The 12,583-nt window shown below is 52.3% G+C and overlaps 1 protein-coding gene across 1 annotated transcript in view; it reads right to left on the bottom strand.

Annotated features, from left to right (window-relative positions):
• Positions 1-12,583, bottom strand: part of ZFYVE28 (zinc finger FYVE-type containing 28) — a 111,230-nt gene that overhangs the window by 51,598 nt on the left and 47,049 nt on the right. The window contains exons 2-3 of the mRNA XM_027103926.1: positions 9,201-9,341; positions 646-783 (exon numbers count right to left, since the gene is read on the bottom strand). Of these exons, the coding sequence (XP_026959727.1) occupies positions 646-783; positions 9,201-9,341 (279 nt within the window). The remainder of the gene's footprint in view (positions 1-645; positions 784-9,200; positions 9,342-12,583) is intronic.

Genomic DNA, 12,583 nt, shown 5'->3' with positions numbered 1-12,583 from the left:
TGGGCTGAAAGGGGGGAGCCGGTGGGCATGAGGGCCCGGCAGCATGGGGGAGGGGGGCATTCCAGGAGTCCTGCAGAGCTGAGGCGGGGAGGACGGGGCAGCGCACGCCCCTAGGGTCCCGAGAGCAAGGCCAAGGGGTCGTCTGGGTGTCCCACGGGTCACCACTGCCTGGGGTGAGGCTGGTCCTGCCTCCCCGGGCGGACACCTCCCTCCCGTGCCTCAGGCTCCTCCTCGGCAGGTGAAGACCAAGATCGGAGGGGCTCTGTGAGTGGCGGCTGGAGTGTGGGCCAGGGCGCAGCCGCCCCGCCCCACAAGAAGAAACAGTCCTGCGGGTGCAGGACGGGCAGTGCTGTTCCGAATACCAGCATTATTGTAATAAGAACCGCTTTTAGGCCCTACGTGCCTGGGGGCCTGAGAACCTCATAGAAATCACATGTGAGGCCTCGTGTCTATATTTGCTTGTGTATAGTTTCCAGGGAGCATGTTCTCGGCTCCCCGCCACCCTACAGGCTCAGCACCATCTGTAACCCTTGGAGGAGGAGAAGCCGGGCCCTGCACCTGTAGATGTACACAGGTGAGCATTGTAGAGAAACAGCTGGACAATACCCAGCACCGTGACCCCGGACCCCGGCGGCCACCCACTACCTCGGCGCCAAACCAGAGCTGGCCGGCCAGGTTGTCGTGCCGGATCTCCTCGGGGAACTTGACACAGAAATCCCGTGGGGCGCGGTCCTGGGGGATGCACACATCCATGATCTGGTTAATGATGTTTAACACGTTGTCCTGAAACAGAAACAGGAAGTGCGCTAAGACGCAGCTCCAGCTGGCGGCTGACAGGACTGCTTGGAAAGTCGGAGAAGCAAGCCCAGTGCAGGTTAGGGTGACGAGGTGATGTGGTAGCACACGTGGGCCTGCTCTGCAACTGCTACAAGGAGCTCAAACTTTCCAGAAGTATCCAGAGTGAAGAGCACACCCTTCCCCACGTCCAGGTGTCTAGAGCACCCACCACGAGGGCTGAGGGCGCGTCCCACGTCAGTCACCAAGTTCATGGTGCATCGCCCTTTGTGACGGCTGTACCTTTCCCTGCGGACCCGCGCACCTGGGCTCCCTGCAGCCTCAGCCACGATGACCGCCCCGAGCATCTCTCTGAACTCCTGTACACAAATTTCTTAGGAGAGAGCTGGAGGAATGGAATTGCTAGATGGACAGACACACAAAAAGTGGATTTTCACTGCCCACTTGCTGTGCTGCTTTGATTAACATATAAGCCTGTGTCACCCTGGGCATGATCGCGACACAGGCAAGACCTGCTGTCGGGACAGACATCACTAGGAGACCACGTGTAAGACTGGTCTTCTCAAACCTGTTTTACTGCATCTTAAATTAATCCCATTCTTTTCTCAAAATTGTCCTGTTCTTTAAACGTCTACCATCCATTCAGTAGAATTGTAAGAATGTTGAAAGTTTAGTTTGTTTCTTTAATTTGTTAAAGGTAAGATTAATACCCATTCATCCCAGAGAAACTGGAAACATGGGAAAGTGGAGGGGCAGGGACTGTCCTTGGGACAGTGACTGCAGGTGGCACGCTTCCTTCCGGTTCTTGTCCCCGTGGGCTGCTTCCCATCAGCAGCATGGTTGGGATCATCTGTGGACGTAATTTTGTACTCTGCTGCTGTCATTTACTGTTGGGACGTGTTATTATCACTTTCCACAAATCCAGCTTGTGACGGGGAGCCACGTAAGATTCCAGCACACGGACCATCCTTTGAACTCCCTGCTTCCTCTTCTGCTGGACATTTACGTCGTTTCTAATTTACCGTGAGTAAGGCAATCACCACGGCGGACCTGACACTGAATTCTGGGTTAGTCCCTCAGAATCCACTCATCCCTAGAAGCACCATTACAAAGTCAAAGAGTGTGACGTGCATTGATAGGCCCTAATTACATTCCACCAAGCTGCTTTCCAAAAAAAGACAGCACACCCTCACCCTCAGCAGTTTCGTATCTCAACAGTCCTCTTCTCCACCCTCTGAGGCTTGAGTTTCATTTTTCTTAGGCAGTAGATGTGAGCAGGAAGCATGACTTTCTAATGCAAACAACTGATGCACTAAACTCTGAAGGAAATTCTGCACCATAAGGAAATCGCACAAAACATAAAAATAAATCCAACCAACATCAAGTGGTCCTACTGTCAGCTCTGTTTAAAAGGTTTTCTGGGTGGGCAGGTCTCTTTCTCACGATTCAACGAAGTAATGAACAAACAGTGGCAAAAATAACAGCAAGGGCTCAGAAAACGTCAGCTGGTATTGAGAGCCAGGAATCTTAGCCCAGCAAGGCGGCAGGGCTTACCCAAAGTTGTGTGGCCTTTTAGTGGCAGTGATCCCACCCTGCCCAGCCCCAGGATGGCAGCTGCCTGAGGGTGAGGGCTTTTTCCCTGCACTGATGGGTCCCCAGTGATAGAGCAGTGCTGAACACACAGTGTCCCTCAACGACGTTTACTGGGGCATCTGATTCCACCCAAGGTGGAGCAACATGCATGAAATTTACCTCTTCAAACAACAATAATGGAAGCAAATGAGAGAGCGGTTGTCCAGACACTGGAAGTCAGGCAATAAGTGATCCCTGAGAGAAGAGAAACAAATGAGGTGGGAGCTATGACTGCCCAGCTCACTGCCTGGAGGGAATTTTCAGGTCATGGCACAGACAGAAGGTACCCACGTGGGACCCAGCAAACTCCCTAGTTGAAGAGACAGAGCTGAGAGCCCGGGGAGACCAAGGCAGCCAGAATCCAGAGGACAGTGTAGCAGACATGAGTGAGCTGCCCAGGGAGACAGCCTCTGGGGAGGCCCCTGAGTATTCATTCAGCTGGGCACAGGGCCGAAGAGTAGAGAAGTTCACGGTTCACAGGGCGTTGGGTAGATACCGTAAGTGTCTTGCCTCAGTAGCGGACTATTCTTAGCCCCAGACTAAACACAGCTCTGATCCTGCCTAACACCTTAAAGAAACAGGATGCAAAAGGATCAAACCATTTCTAAGTAACCAAACTGTATCACAGAACAAAGCTCAAAAAAGTTTATGGAAAAAAATATTCAGCTCTCAGCAAGGTAAAATTCCCAAGGTCGGGCATCCAATTAAAAAATTACCAGGCTTGGGCTTCCCTGGTGGCACGTGGTTAAGAATCCGCCTGCCAATGCAGGGGACACGGGTTTGAGCCCTGGTCCGGGAAGATCCCATATGCCACACAGCAACTAAGCCCATGCACCACAACTACTGAGCCTGCGCTCTAGAGCCCGCAAGCCACAACGACTGAAGCCTGTGCACTGCAACTACTGAAGCCCGTGCTCCTAGAGCCCGTGCTCCGCAACAAAGAGAAGCCACCGCAATGAGAAGCCCGCGCACCGCAACAAAGAGTAGCCCCTGCTCGCTGCAACTAGAGAAAGCCCGTGTGCAGCAACAAAGACCCAACGCAGCCAAAAATAAATAAATAATTTTTTTAAAATTATTTAAAAAATTACCAGGCTTGCAAAGAATTAGGAAAATATGACACACGATGAAAAGAAAAAGCAACCCATCGAAACCAACCCAGACCTGACAGAGGCGATAGAACAGGGGATGAAGGCAGCTGTCATAACTGACTTGTGTGTGTTCAGAAAGTTACGTAGAATCAATGAAGAAACAAAAAGGTCTCAAACATCCAGAGACAAAACTTACAGTATCTGAGGTGAAAACAAAAATACACCGGATGAGATTAACCTCAGATTAGACAGGTCAGAAAAAAAGAACAATAAACTTGGAGACACAGCAATTGAAACTTCCCAAATTTATCAGAGAGAAAATACCAATAATAATAATGGAAGAGACCATCAGTGAGTTCTAGGACAACCTCAATATGTCAAAATATGTATAATTCAAGACCCAAGAGGAGGAGAACTGAAACAAAAAAATATGTGAAGGAACAGTGACTAATTTTTTCCCCAAATTTAATGACAACTATAAACTCACAGATCCAAGAAGTTCAATGAACCCTAAGCACAGGAAACACAAAGAAAGCGATACAAAGTCACAGCATAATCAAATTGATGAAAACTAATAAAAAGAGAAAATCTCACAAGTAGCAAGAGAAAAAATTGTACATACAAGGAACAAAGGTAAGATGACATTAGCGTTCTCACTGGAAACAATGCAAGTGAGAAGAGTGGAAGACCATCTTTCAAGTATTGAGGGGAAAATGATAACTTAGGATTCTAAACCCAGCAAAAATAGCTTTCCAAATTGATGGCAAGATAAGAATTCATGACCAGCAGACTCGCACTACAAAAAACGCTAAAGAAAGTCTTTCATGCAACAGGGAAAAGACACCAGATGGAAATTGAGATCTACACGAAGGAACAGAGAGACCAGAAAGGGCGACCGCACGGGAAAAATGCAAGAGCCTTTATTATTGTTTAATTTTCTTTGCAAAACATTTGACTGTTTAAACAAAAACACTGACAATATAGTGTGAGTCTAAACACATGTAAGACGAACACGTATGACATAAAGACATAAGACTACTTTCAAAGAGTTCGAGACCACCTCACACATACAGTAGGAATCTTACAGGGGCTGATCCCATCTGTCCCTCCTGGATCAGCTGCTGTTACTGCTGCTGTTGCTGTGGGTGATGGGGTGGACAGTAATAAAAATAGTTAATAAAATCTAAATGTAATTTACCATATCAACAAACTAAGAGGAAAGGAAAACACACGATAACCTCAACAGACACAGAGCATTTGAAAAAAATCCAACATCCATCCATTCCTGATAAAACTCTCAGCAAGCTATGAATAGATGGCAACTTCCTCAGCTTGAAAAAGAGCATCTATGAAAACCCTACGATAGGGCTTCCCTGGTGGCGCAGTGGTTGAGAGTCCGCCTGCCGATGCAGGGGACATGGGTTCGTGCCCCGGTCCGGGAAGATCCCACATGCCGCGGAGCGGCTAGGCCCGTGAGCCATGGCTGCTGAGCCTCAGCGTCTGGAGCCTGTGCTCCGCAACGGGAGAGGCCACAACAGTGAGAGGCCCGCGTACCGCAAAAAAAAAAAAAAAAAAAAAAAACCTACGATAGCTAACATCACACTGAATGGTGAAAAACTCAATGCTTTTCCCAAAATTGATCTATAGATTAAATGTGACCCCAATCAAAAACTCAGGCTTTTTTGTAGACATCTACAAGCTGTTTTTAAGTTTTATATGGAAATGCAAAGAACCTAGAACAGCCACAACAACTTTGAAACAGAAGAACAAAGTTGGAGATCTGACGCCCTCTGATTTTACAACTTACTTTAAATCTACCATAATTATGACAGTGTGATACTGGCCTTAGGACAGATCAGCGGAACAGACTAGAGGACCCAGAAATAGACCCACACAGATATGGACAAATGATTTTCAACAAAGGTGCAAGAACAATTTAGTACAAAAAGGACAGTCTTTTCAGTGAGAAAGGATGGTCTTTCAACAAATGATGCTGGAACAATTGAAAATTCATTTACAAAAAAAAATATGAATGTTGGTTGAAAGCTCACACCATATACTCAAGTTAGGTCAACATGGATGAGAGACCTAAATATAAAACCTCACAACTACTGAAGCCCATGTACCTAGAGCCCATGCTCCGCGACAAGAGAAGCCACCACAGTGAGAAGCCCGCGCACCACGAGGAAGAGTAGCCACTGCTTGCCGCAACAAGAGAAAGCCCGTGCGCAGCAACAGACCCAACGCAGCCAAATAAATAAATAAATATAAAACCTTTCTTTCTTTCTGAAAGAAAATGAGAAAATTTGATGACCTTGGGTTAGACCAAGATTTCTTAGATATGACACCAAAAGGATGATCTATATAAGGAAAAAATAGGTAAATTGGGCTGCATCAAAATTTGAAACTTAGGCTCTTCGCAGAACTGCTAGGAGAATGACAAGCTACTCCACAGACTGGGAGAAAATGTTCGCAAGTCATCGTCTGATAAGGGATTTAGTGTCCTCTTGTGGTCGTCCCTCTGTGCCTGTCTGTGTCCTAACTGCCTCTTCTTGTAAGGACATCACTCAGATTGGATCAGGGCCCACCCCAGTGACCTCATTCTACCTTAATCAGCTCTTTAAGGGCTCCACCTCCAAATGCAGCCACACCTGAGGCGCTATGAGTTAGGGCTTCAACACATGGATTGGGGGCGGGGCGGGGGACACACTTCAGTGCATAACAACAATCCGGAATTCATTTCATCCTACTGCGCCAGCAGCATGATTTCTTAAATCCTCTATGATTTTCTGAAGCAAGAAGGAAAACGAAAACCCGTGCAAACGTCATCAGAAACCACCTGCATACTCATGTGTGCCCTAGCCCACAATTTTCCTGAAGGAAGTTCAGTTTACGCAAAGGGGCATTACTTAGATTCCTTCTAACTGGGATGAGAGTCAGCCCAGTGAGGCTGAACCGCGGTGCACCTGCCTCACCCTCCACAGTGCCACACGGGAGAAGCTGCGGTTCACTGGGCCTCTGCTGCGTGCCTGGTCAGCCTGGAGACTTAGCTAGAAGACTCCATTTCGGGTCAGAAGGTTCAAAACACCACACCCAACCAGCCTGTCCGGCTGACCCCAGACAGTAGGTATGACCTGAGCGGCACTGAGACCAACGTGAGGACCCGCAGGGGCCCCCGGGAAGCAGAGCCGGGCCAGGCTGGCGTTGCCAGGCGTGCTCTGCACAGATGCCCCCTGCTCAGCTGAGGGTCCACCTGGTCTGATGGGACCTGGGAGGCCTGAGGTGCCCCTGACAGGGGGCTGAGCCACTACCCAGGGCCGAGAAGTTCATGACCTCTGGGCACTTGGCAGGGGCGTCCACATCCTCTAGAGCTGACTCACAGGTGCTGGGAACTTCAGGGGATGGGGGACCAGCTAAATCTGGAGTTGGGTGACCTCCCCAGGGCAACTGTGCTCTAAGATCAAGGCCAGCAAGTGACCCGGCAGAGTGGGCTGCAGCCAGCCGCGTCCGTCAGACCTGCATGTTATCTCGGTTCTCGTGCTGGGATCACACACATCACCCCATGCTCTCGGCCTTTGTCGAAGCCCCTCCCTGACCGCAACGGCCTGCCAAATGCCCACCTCCCCTGCGCCTGCCTGTGACATCATCCTATGTCACATAGGATGTCACCTTCTATGACATCATCCACCCTCTGCCCAGGGGCACCTCTGCAAGTGAGTGCTGTTGAATGAAGGAATGAAGGAATGAATGAACAAATGAACTGGCAGCATCATGAAGGTCAATGAAAATTAGAAATGGCAAAATGCCTGTTTCGGGGAGTTCCCTGGTGGTCTAGTGGTTAGGATTCCAGGCTTTCACTGCCATGACCCTGATTCAATCCCTGGTTGGGGAAATGAGATCCCACAAGCCGATAGGCACAGCCAAAAAAAAAAAAAAAAAGTACCTGTTTCAAGAGAGATATTAGAAATAAAAGTGACTTTCCAACCTAAATAGCTGAGCTTTGTAGAAATTCACTGTAGTGCGAGCCCCTGACAAGACAAGGAGCCCCAGTAACTGGCCAGTGAAACAAATGTGACAGTGACAAGCCTTTATAAAGTCACGGTACACACAGGGAGGCTCACTTTGGCGCCTCTTCTAAGTCCGTTTTCCTGGGGCGGGCAGCTGAGTACAGAGCCAGCACCCAGGATGCCTCAGCCACAACTTTCAGCCACCCGTTTGTGGGGAGACGAGTCCTCCCGGCAGGCCTGGCTGCCGCCCTCTGCGAGGCCTGCGTGCGAGGCTGGCCCTGGGCTGGCGTCCGGGAGCTGGGGTGTCGGGATGGGGGGCTCCCTGGGCCTCCCCTGCTGTGTCTGTGCTGACACCCTTCCCCCCTCCCCGGGGCTGGAGTTCGGTGTGTGCCCGGCAGAGGGGCCCGCGGAGCCTGCGGGCCCGCAATGAGAGCCCCGGTTCTGCGTCTCTGACGAGCTTCCCTGGGGACAGCGTGTCGCTGGGGGTGGAACGCACCCGCGTGACTCCACGGGACGGGGTTCTGGAAGCTAGCGCCTGTTTCCTCTGGACCTCGCCCCCAGGCCCTCTCCCTTCGGTGGTTCTGCTTCACAGCCCTTCACTGCGATGGATCAGAGCCCTGAGTATACGTGAGCCCTGCGTGTCCTCCTGCTGGAAGCCCAGCGTGGCTTTGGGGACCCCGACACAGGGGTCTTCAGAGAGCAGTGAGAAGTGAAAGATGCTTGTGTCACTATGTGAGCGTGAACTACTTTGGCTGATTTTTATGATTCGTTTCTCGACCTTTTTAGAGCGGCCTCACACGCATCCACCCCCAGGGCCGTCCCCCCCTCTGATTTTCCCTGCCGAGGCTCTCAAGGCACAAGCCGAGTTGCACCCCACGCGGTCACTCTGTGTAACATGCAGTTACAATAGCCAGTGAGGGGCATAAGCGGCCTTGGGAGTAAACACAGCCCCCTGCAGGGAGCCCCACCCTGTGGTGGGGGGAGGGGGCAGAGAGACGCCTCCTCGCTGCCAGCGGTGGGCAAGCTGAGGGCACAGGAAGGACATCCTCCGGTGGGGAAGCAGGGCATCGACAAACCAGCCAGTTGGGAGACCCTCCTGTCCCCTTGGTCCCTGGACCCTCCTGAGAGATGGGAATGGGATGGGGTGTACTCTTCCCGCCCCCTCAAGGATTCTGTAAGAACCCTTGATGCTTGAAACACACGATGGGACATTTGCTTCCCCAGACCCACCCCTGTGATCTAGGACGCACAGCCCTCACCTCCCCGGTGGAGACTCAGACTGGTGGGCTGAATACACCGAGAAGGTTCTGGAACTTGGTGAACGACCCAGACGGTCACTTGACAAAACTTGCTTCATCCACGTGCTCTTGTGCTGGTGAAGCCTCCCGGGTTCAGGGAACCGAGAGGAATTCCCAGCATGGTGTCCAGGACCAGCTGAACCCTGCAGCAGGAGGTCGCCACCCTGCCAGCTCTGCGGCGGCCCCGCGGGCCGTCGTCCCCTTCCCCGTGCCGGCTCCTCGTCCTCCCACGTCCCTCTCCGAGGGTGTCCCGCGAACCCGCCCCTTCCAACCTGCTCTTGTCCCCCGGGATGTCCCCCCGGCCCCACTCCGGTCCGGTTTCCCTCCCTGAGACGGCTCCCCTGGCCCGCGCCCTCCTTCCCCTCCGTCCCGCCGCTCACCTGGCAGGAGCGGAACTGGCTGACGAGCAGCGTGCAGCGCTGGGGGTCCTTCCGCCCGTCCAGACTGTCCAGCTCGGCCGCCACCTGGCTCAGCTCCTCGTCCGCGTGGTAGAACTGCGCCAGCAGCTGCGGGTCCGACCGCTGCGGGGAGAGAGGGGGTGAGCGCCGCCCGGGGGGGCGTGGCCTTGTCCCCACCGTGGGCGGGGCCCGTCACCCCGCCGGCTCCCCTGAGGCCCCGGAGGCGGGGAGAAGCACCCCAGACGAGGGCTGGGGAGGGCCGGGGCGCGGGACGGTGGAATCAGCGCTCAGAAAGGAGTTTTAGTCCTAAACTAAACTGAAGTGATGAAGGCGGCCGCTGAAGGAAGGGCGCGGCCCGCTCCCCAGCCTCCTCCCAGCGCTCAGCCCAGTTTCCACGACCCAGGAGGTGCGGGGCTTTGTGGCGGGAAACGCTTCTCTCAGAGGCTCACCTCCCACGAAAGGCACGGGGCGTTCTTCTGATTCTGGGTCTTCAGGCGTAACCCCACCCTTGGAGCGAAGGCCCAGCTCCGTGCGCCTCCGCCCGTCCTGCCGGCCACGTGACCGCCCAGGTCTGTCCCCAGCTCCAGCCCCGCCGGCCACGTGCTGTCCTGTCCACACGCTCACGCCCACCCCAGGCCTCGGCGCTGTGCTCCCTCCAGCCGAGGTGCCAAGGTCTGTCCCCTTGGATCTGAGTCTCCAGGATTAGGACAAGCACACGGGAAGGGTTGCAAAGCCCTCAAACATGTTTTTATAAAAGGTGCCCTCCAGGATGGGACAGAGAAAGACAGAAGAGAAGGAAAGACACCCAATCAACCCTCGGTTCCCTCCTTCTTCTACCTAAGAATCAGCACATGGCTGTCTTTACACCCTACATTTTGTTGAACATAAGGTAACTTATTTTTGTAATTTCTCTCAGCTCTCTGCTCGATGGAGCCCGTATTCCGCCCCCTCCCCCTACGTGGCCCGTCCCAGGGTGGTTCTTTCCTCCGCTCAGGGGACTTGGTCATTCATCAGTGCCTGACTCTGGGTCACTCGGGAAGCTGGCCCAAACCCCTGGGGTGGTGAGTAAGCCCCTCAGGTAGGCTGAGCCGACCTCAGGCAGGGGGGAGGGGGGCTTCAGTGATTGGCCCAGGAGGCGGACATGTGACCCAGGCAGGGCCAATGGGAGACCTCCCTGGGACTTTTCCACAGGAGAGTGGCGAGGATTCACCGATCCTTGCACACACCCAGCAAAGGCACCTGCACACCCACTGCCAAGGATGCAGGGCTGGGGACATGGCCAGGAATGGGGCAGGTCCAGACCCTGGCCCCCGCCATGGGCTCAGCTGACTCACGCCCAGGAGGGCCACCAGTGATCCCTCTGTGATGAGACAGGAACCAGGTTGGGGTCAGGGGCTGGCAGTACATTTTTGCCCCTTTCCTGTTGTGCTGACCGGAAGGAAAGACGGAAGGAGAGGGTCTGGGAGGTGGGGAGCTGGCTGACTCTCTGAATGGTGCCCTCACCCACTGTCCCTGCCACCCTGAGTCAAGCTCCCCCCACCCTGACCCACACCCCTCCATTAAGGCCCATTTGGACCCACTTCCCACCCTGGAGCCTCCTCTTAGTTTCAGAAGCTGGGAGGAGGGAGAGACACCCTTGCCCTCTGACCCCCCAACCGGGGTTCAATCTCGTGTCTTCAGGGCCTGGCAGACACCTACATGGGGGAGAAGACAAAAGGGAGCAGTGGGGCTTGTGGAGAACTGGAAAGGGCCTGCCTGCCCGGGGAGAGGCCAGGGAAGAAGACAACAGCACCCAGTCCTGGAGGACCCCAGCCAACCCCCACAAGCCTTGCGTGGGCTAAACGTCTCCGTGACCACGAACAGCCTCCCGCTCTCCCTGCGAAGGGCACGGGGTGGGCGTGGTGGAATCTGCCACCTTGGAATCGATGCACAGAGACAAACCCTTTGGGCTCACCTTGCTTTGTTTTCAATCAATCAAAGACCTTAAGAGCACACCTACGAATGTGTGGACCATTAGCAAAAAGACAGCTGAGCGCGCACACACACAGCAGAAGCTAGAGAATAAAAAAATTTTTTTTAACCTAACAATTATCTTTATTTTGTTGAGAAACAAAAGATCTGTGTGATTTTTAAATTTTTTTTGATTTTTTCTTTTGATTTTCAAATTTTAAGTGATATTCTGAGACAGCTTTCCAGCCCCCTCAGGACTGGCGTTTCCAAAGAAGAATCCAAAGTTCCCTGTGTCTCCCGGGGATGCCAAGGAGCAGCAGGAGAATCTTAACCGAGTGCGGCCGCCATCCTCACCCGGACACCCCAGACGCTAGGGAGACAGAGCCTCCGGGCAGAAGTCCAGGAAATGAATGAACACAACTTACAAAACTCAATCTGTGCTGATTAACAGAATCCAAAAGAAAATTTTGGTGCTACATTTCCATTTCTAAGTATGCAGAGAATGAAGCAAACACAGCAGTCTCCAGCCGGCTCATCACTCAGGACTAAATCGGTCCAGCAGGGCAGGGTCACCCTCAGGCCAACTCGAAGGCCTGCCGACTGGAGGAAGGTAAAGATTCGGAACAGGAACTCTCTCTCTTTGGTTTGAATCAGGAAGCCTCGTTCAACAACATTTAAAATCAAATTATAAATTAGACTTTTATTTATTTATTTTGTATTTATTTATTTATTTGGCAGCACCAGGTCTTAGCTGCGGCATGCAGGATCTTCGTGGCGACGTGCGGGCTCTTAGTCGCGGCATGTGGGATCCAGTTCCCTGACCAGGGATCAAACCCGGGCCCCCTGCACTGGGAGCGCAGAGTCTTAACCACTGGACCACCAGGGAAGCCCCTAAATTAGACTTTTAAATGTCCCTAAGTAAAATGTCCACAGCAAAGAAAATCAATTGATATAAATACGAAGAAGTACTCACCCAGTTTTGAAATAAAAACTATAAGAGAATAAAATACAGCCCAGTAGGAATGTCTTTTTTGGCACACGATGTCAATATTCTCTCACAATAAATTCATAGCAATGACAGATTCCAGTGTTACAAGACAAAAATAAAATTAATGAAGGTAGCATTTAGCTTAGGAGGTTAGAAGAGTAGTGAACAAGCAGCCCCAAAGAAGCCTCAAACACCCCAAAACACAGCAGTACTGAATCAGTCCAAAGTGCAAAAGCTGACTAGCTCAGAACTAATTTTGTTAAGCTGATGAAATTATCCATTCATTCAAACACCTGTTCTGCGATGCAGGATGGGGATGCGGGATGCAGATGTGAATGCAGATGTGGGATACAGGATGCAGGTGGGTGTGAGCTCAGGCCCCGCCCTCAGGAGCCCGTCTGAGCCAGGCGTGTGACAATGCTGGAGG

This window comes from Aethalodelphis obliquidens, unplaced genomic scaffold (assembly GCF_003676395.1).
Source record: "Aethalodelphis obliquidens isolate GAN/ISIS:26980383/991018 unplaced genomic scaffold, ASM367639v1 scaffold6, whole genome shotgun sequence".
Taxonomy (NCBI): Eukaryota; Metazoa; Chordata; class Mammalia; order Artiodactyla; family Delphinidae; genus Aethalodelphis; species Aethalodelphis obliquidens.
This window is presented reverse-complemented; position numbering and strand designations above follow the sequence as displayed.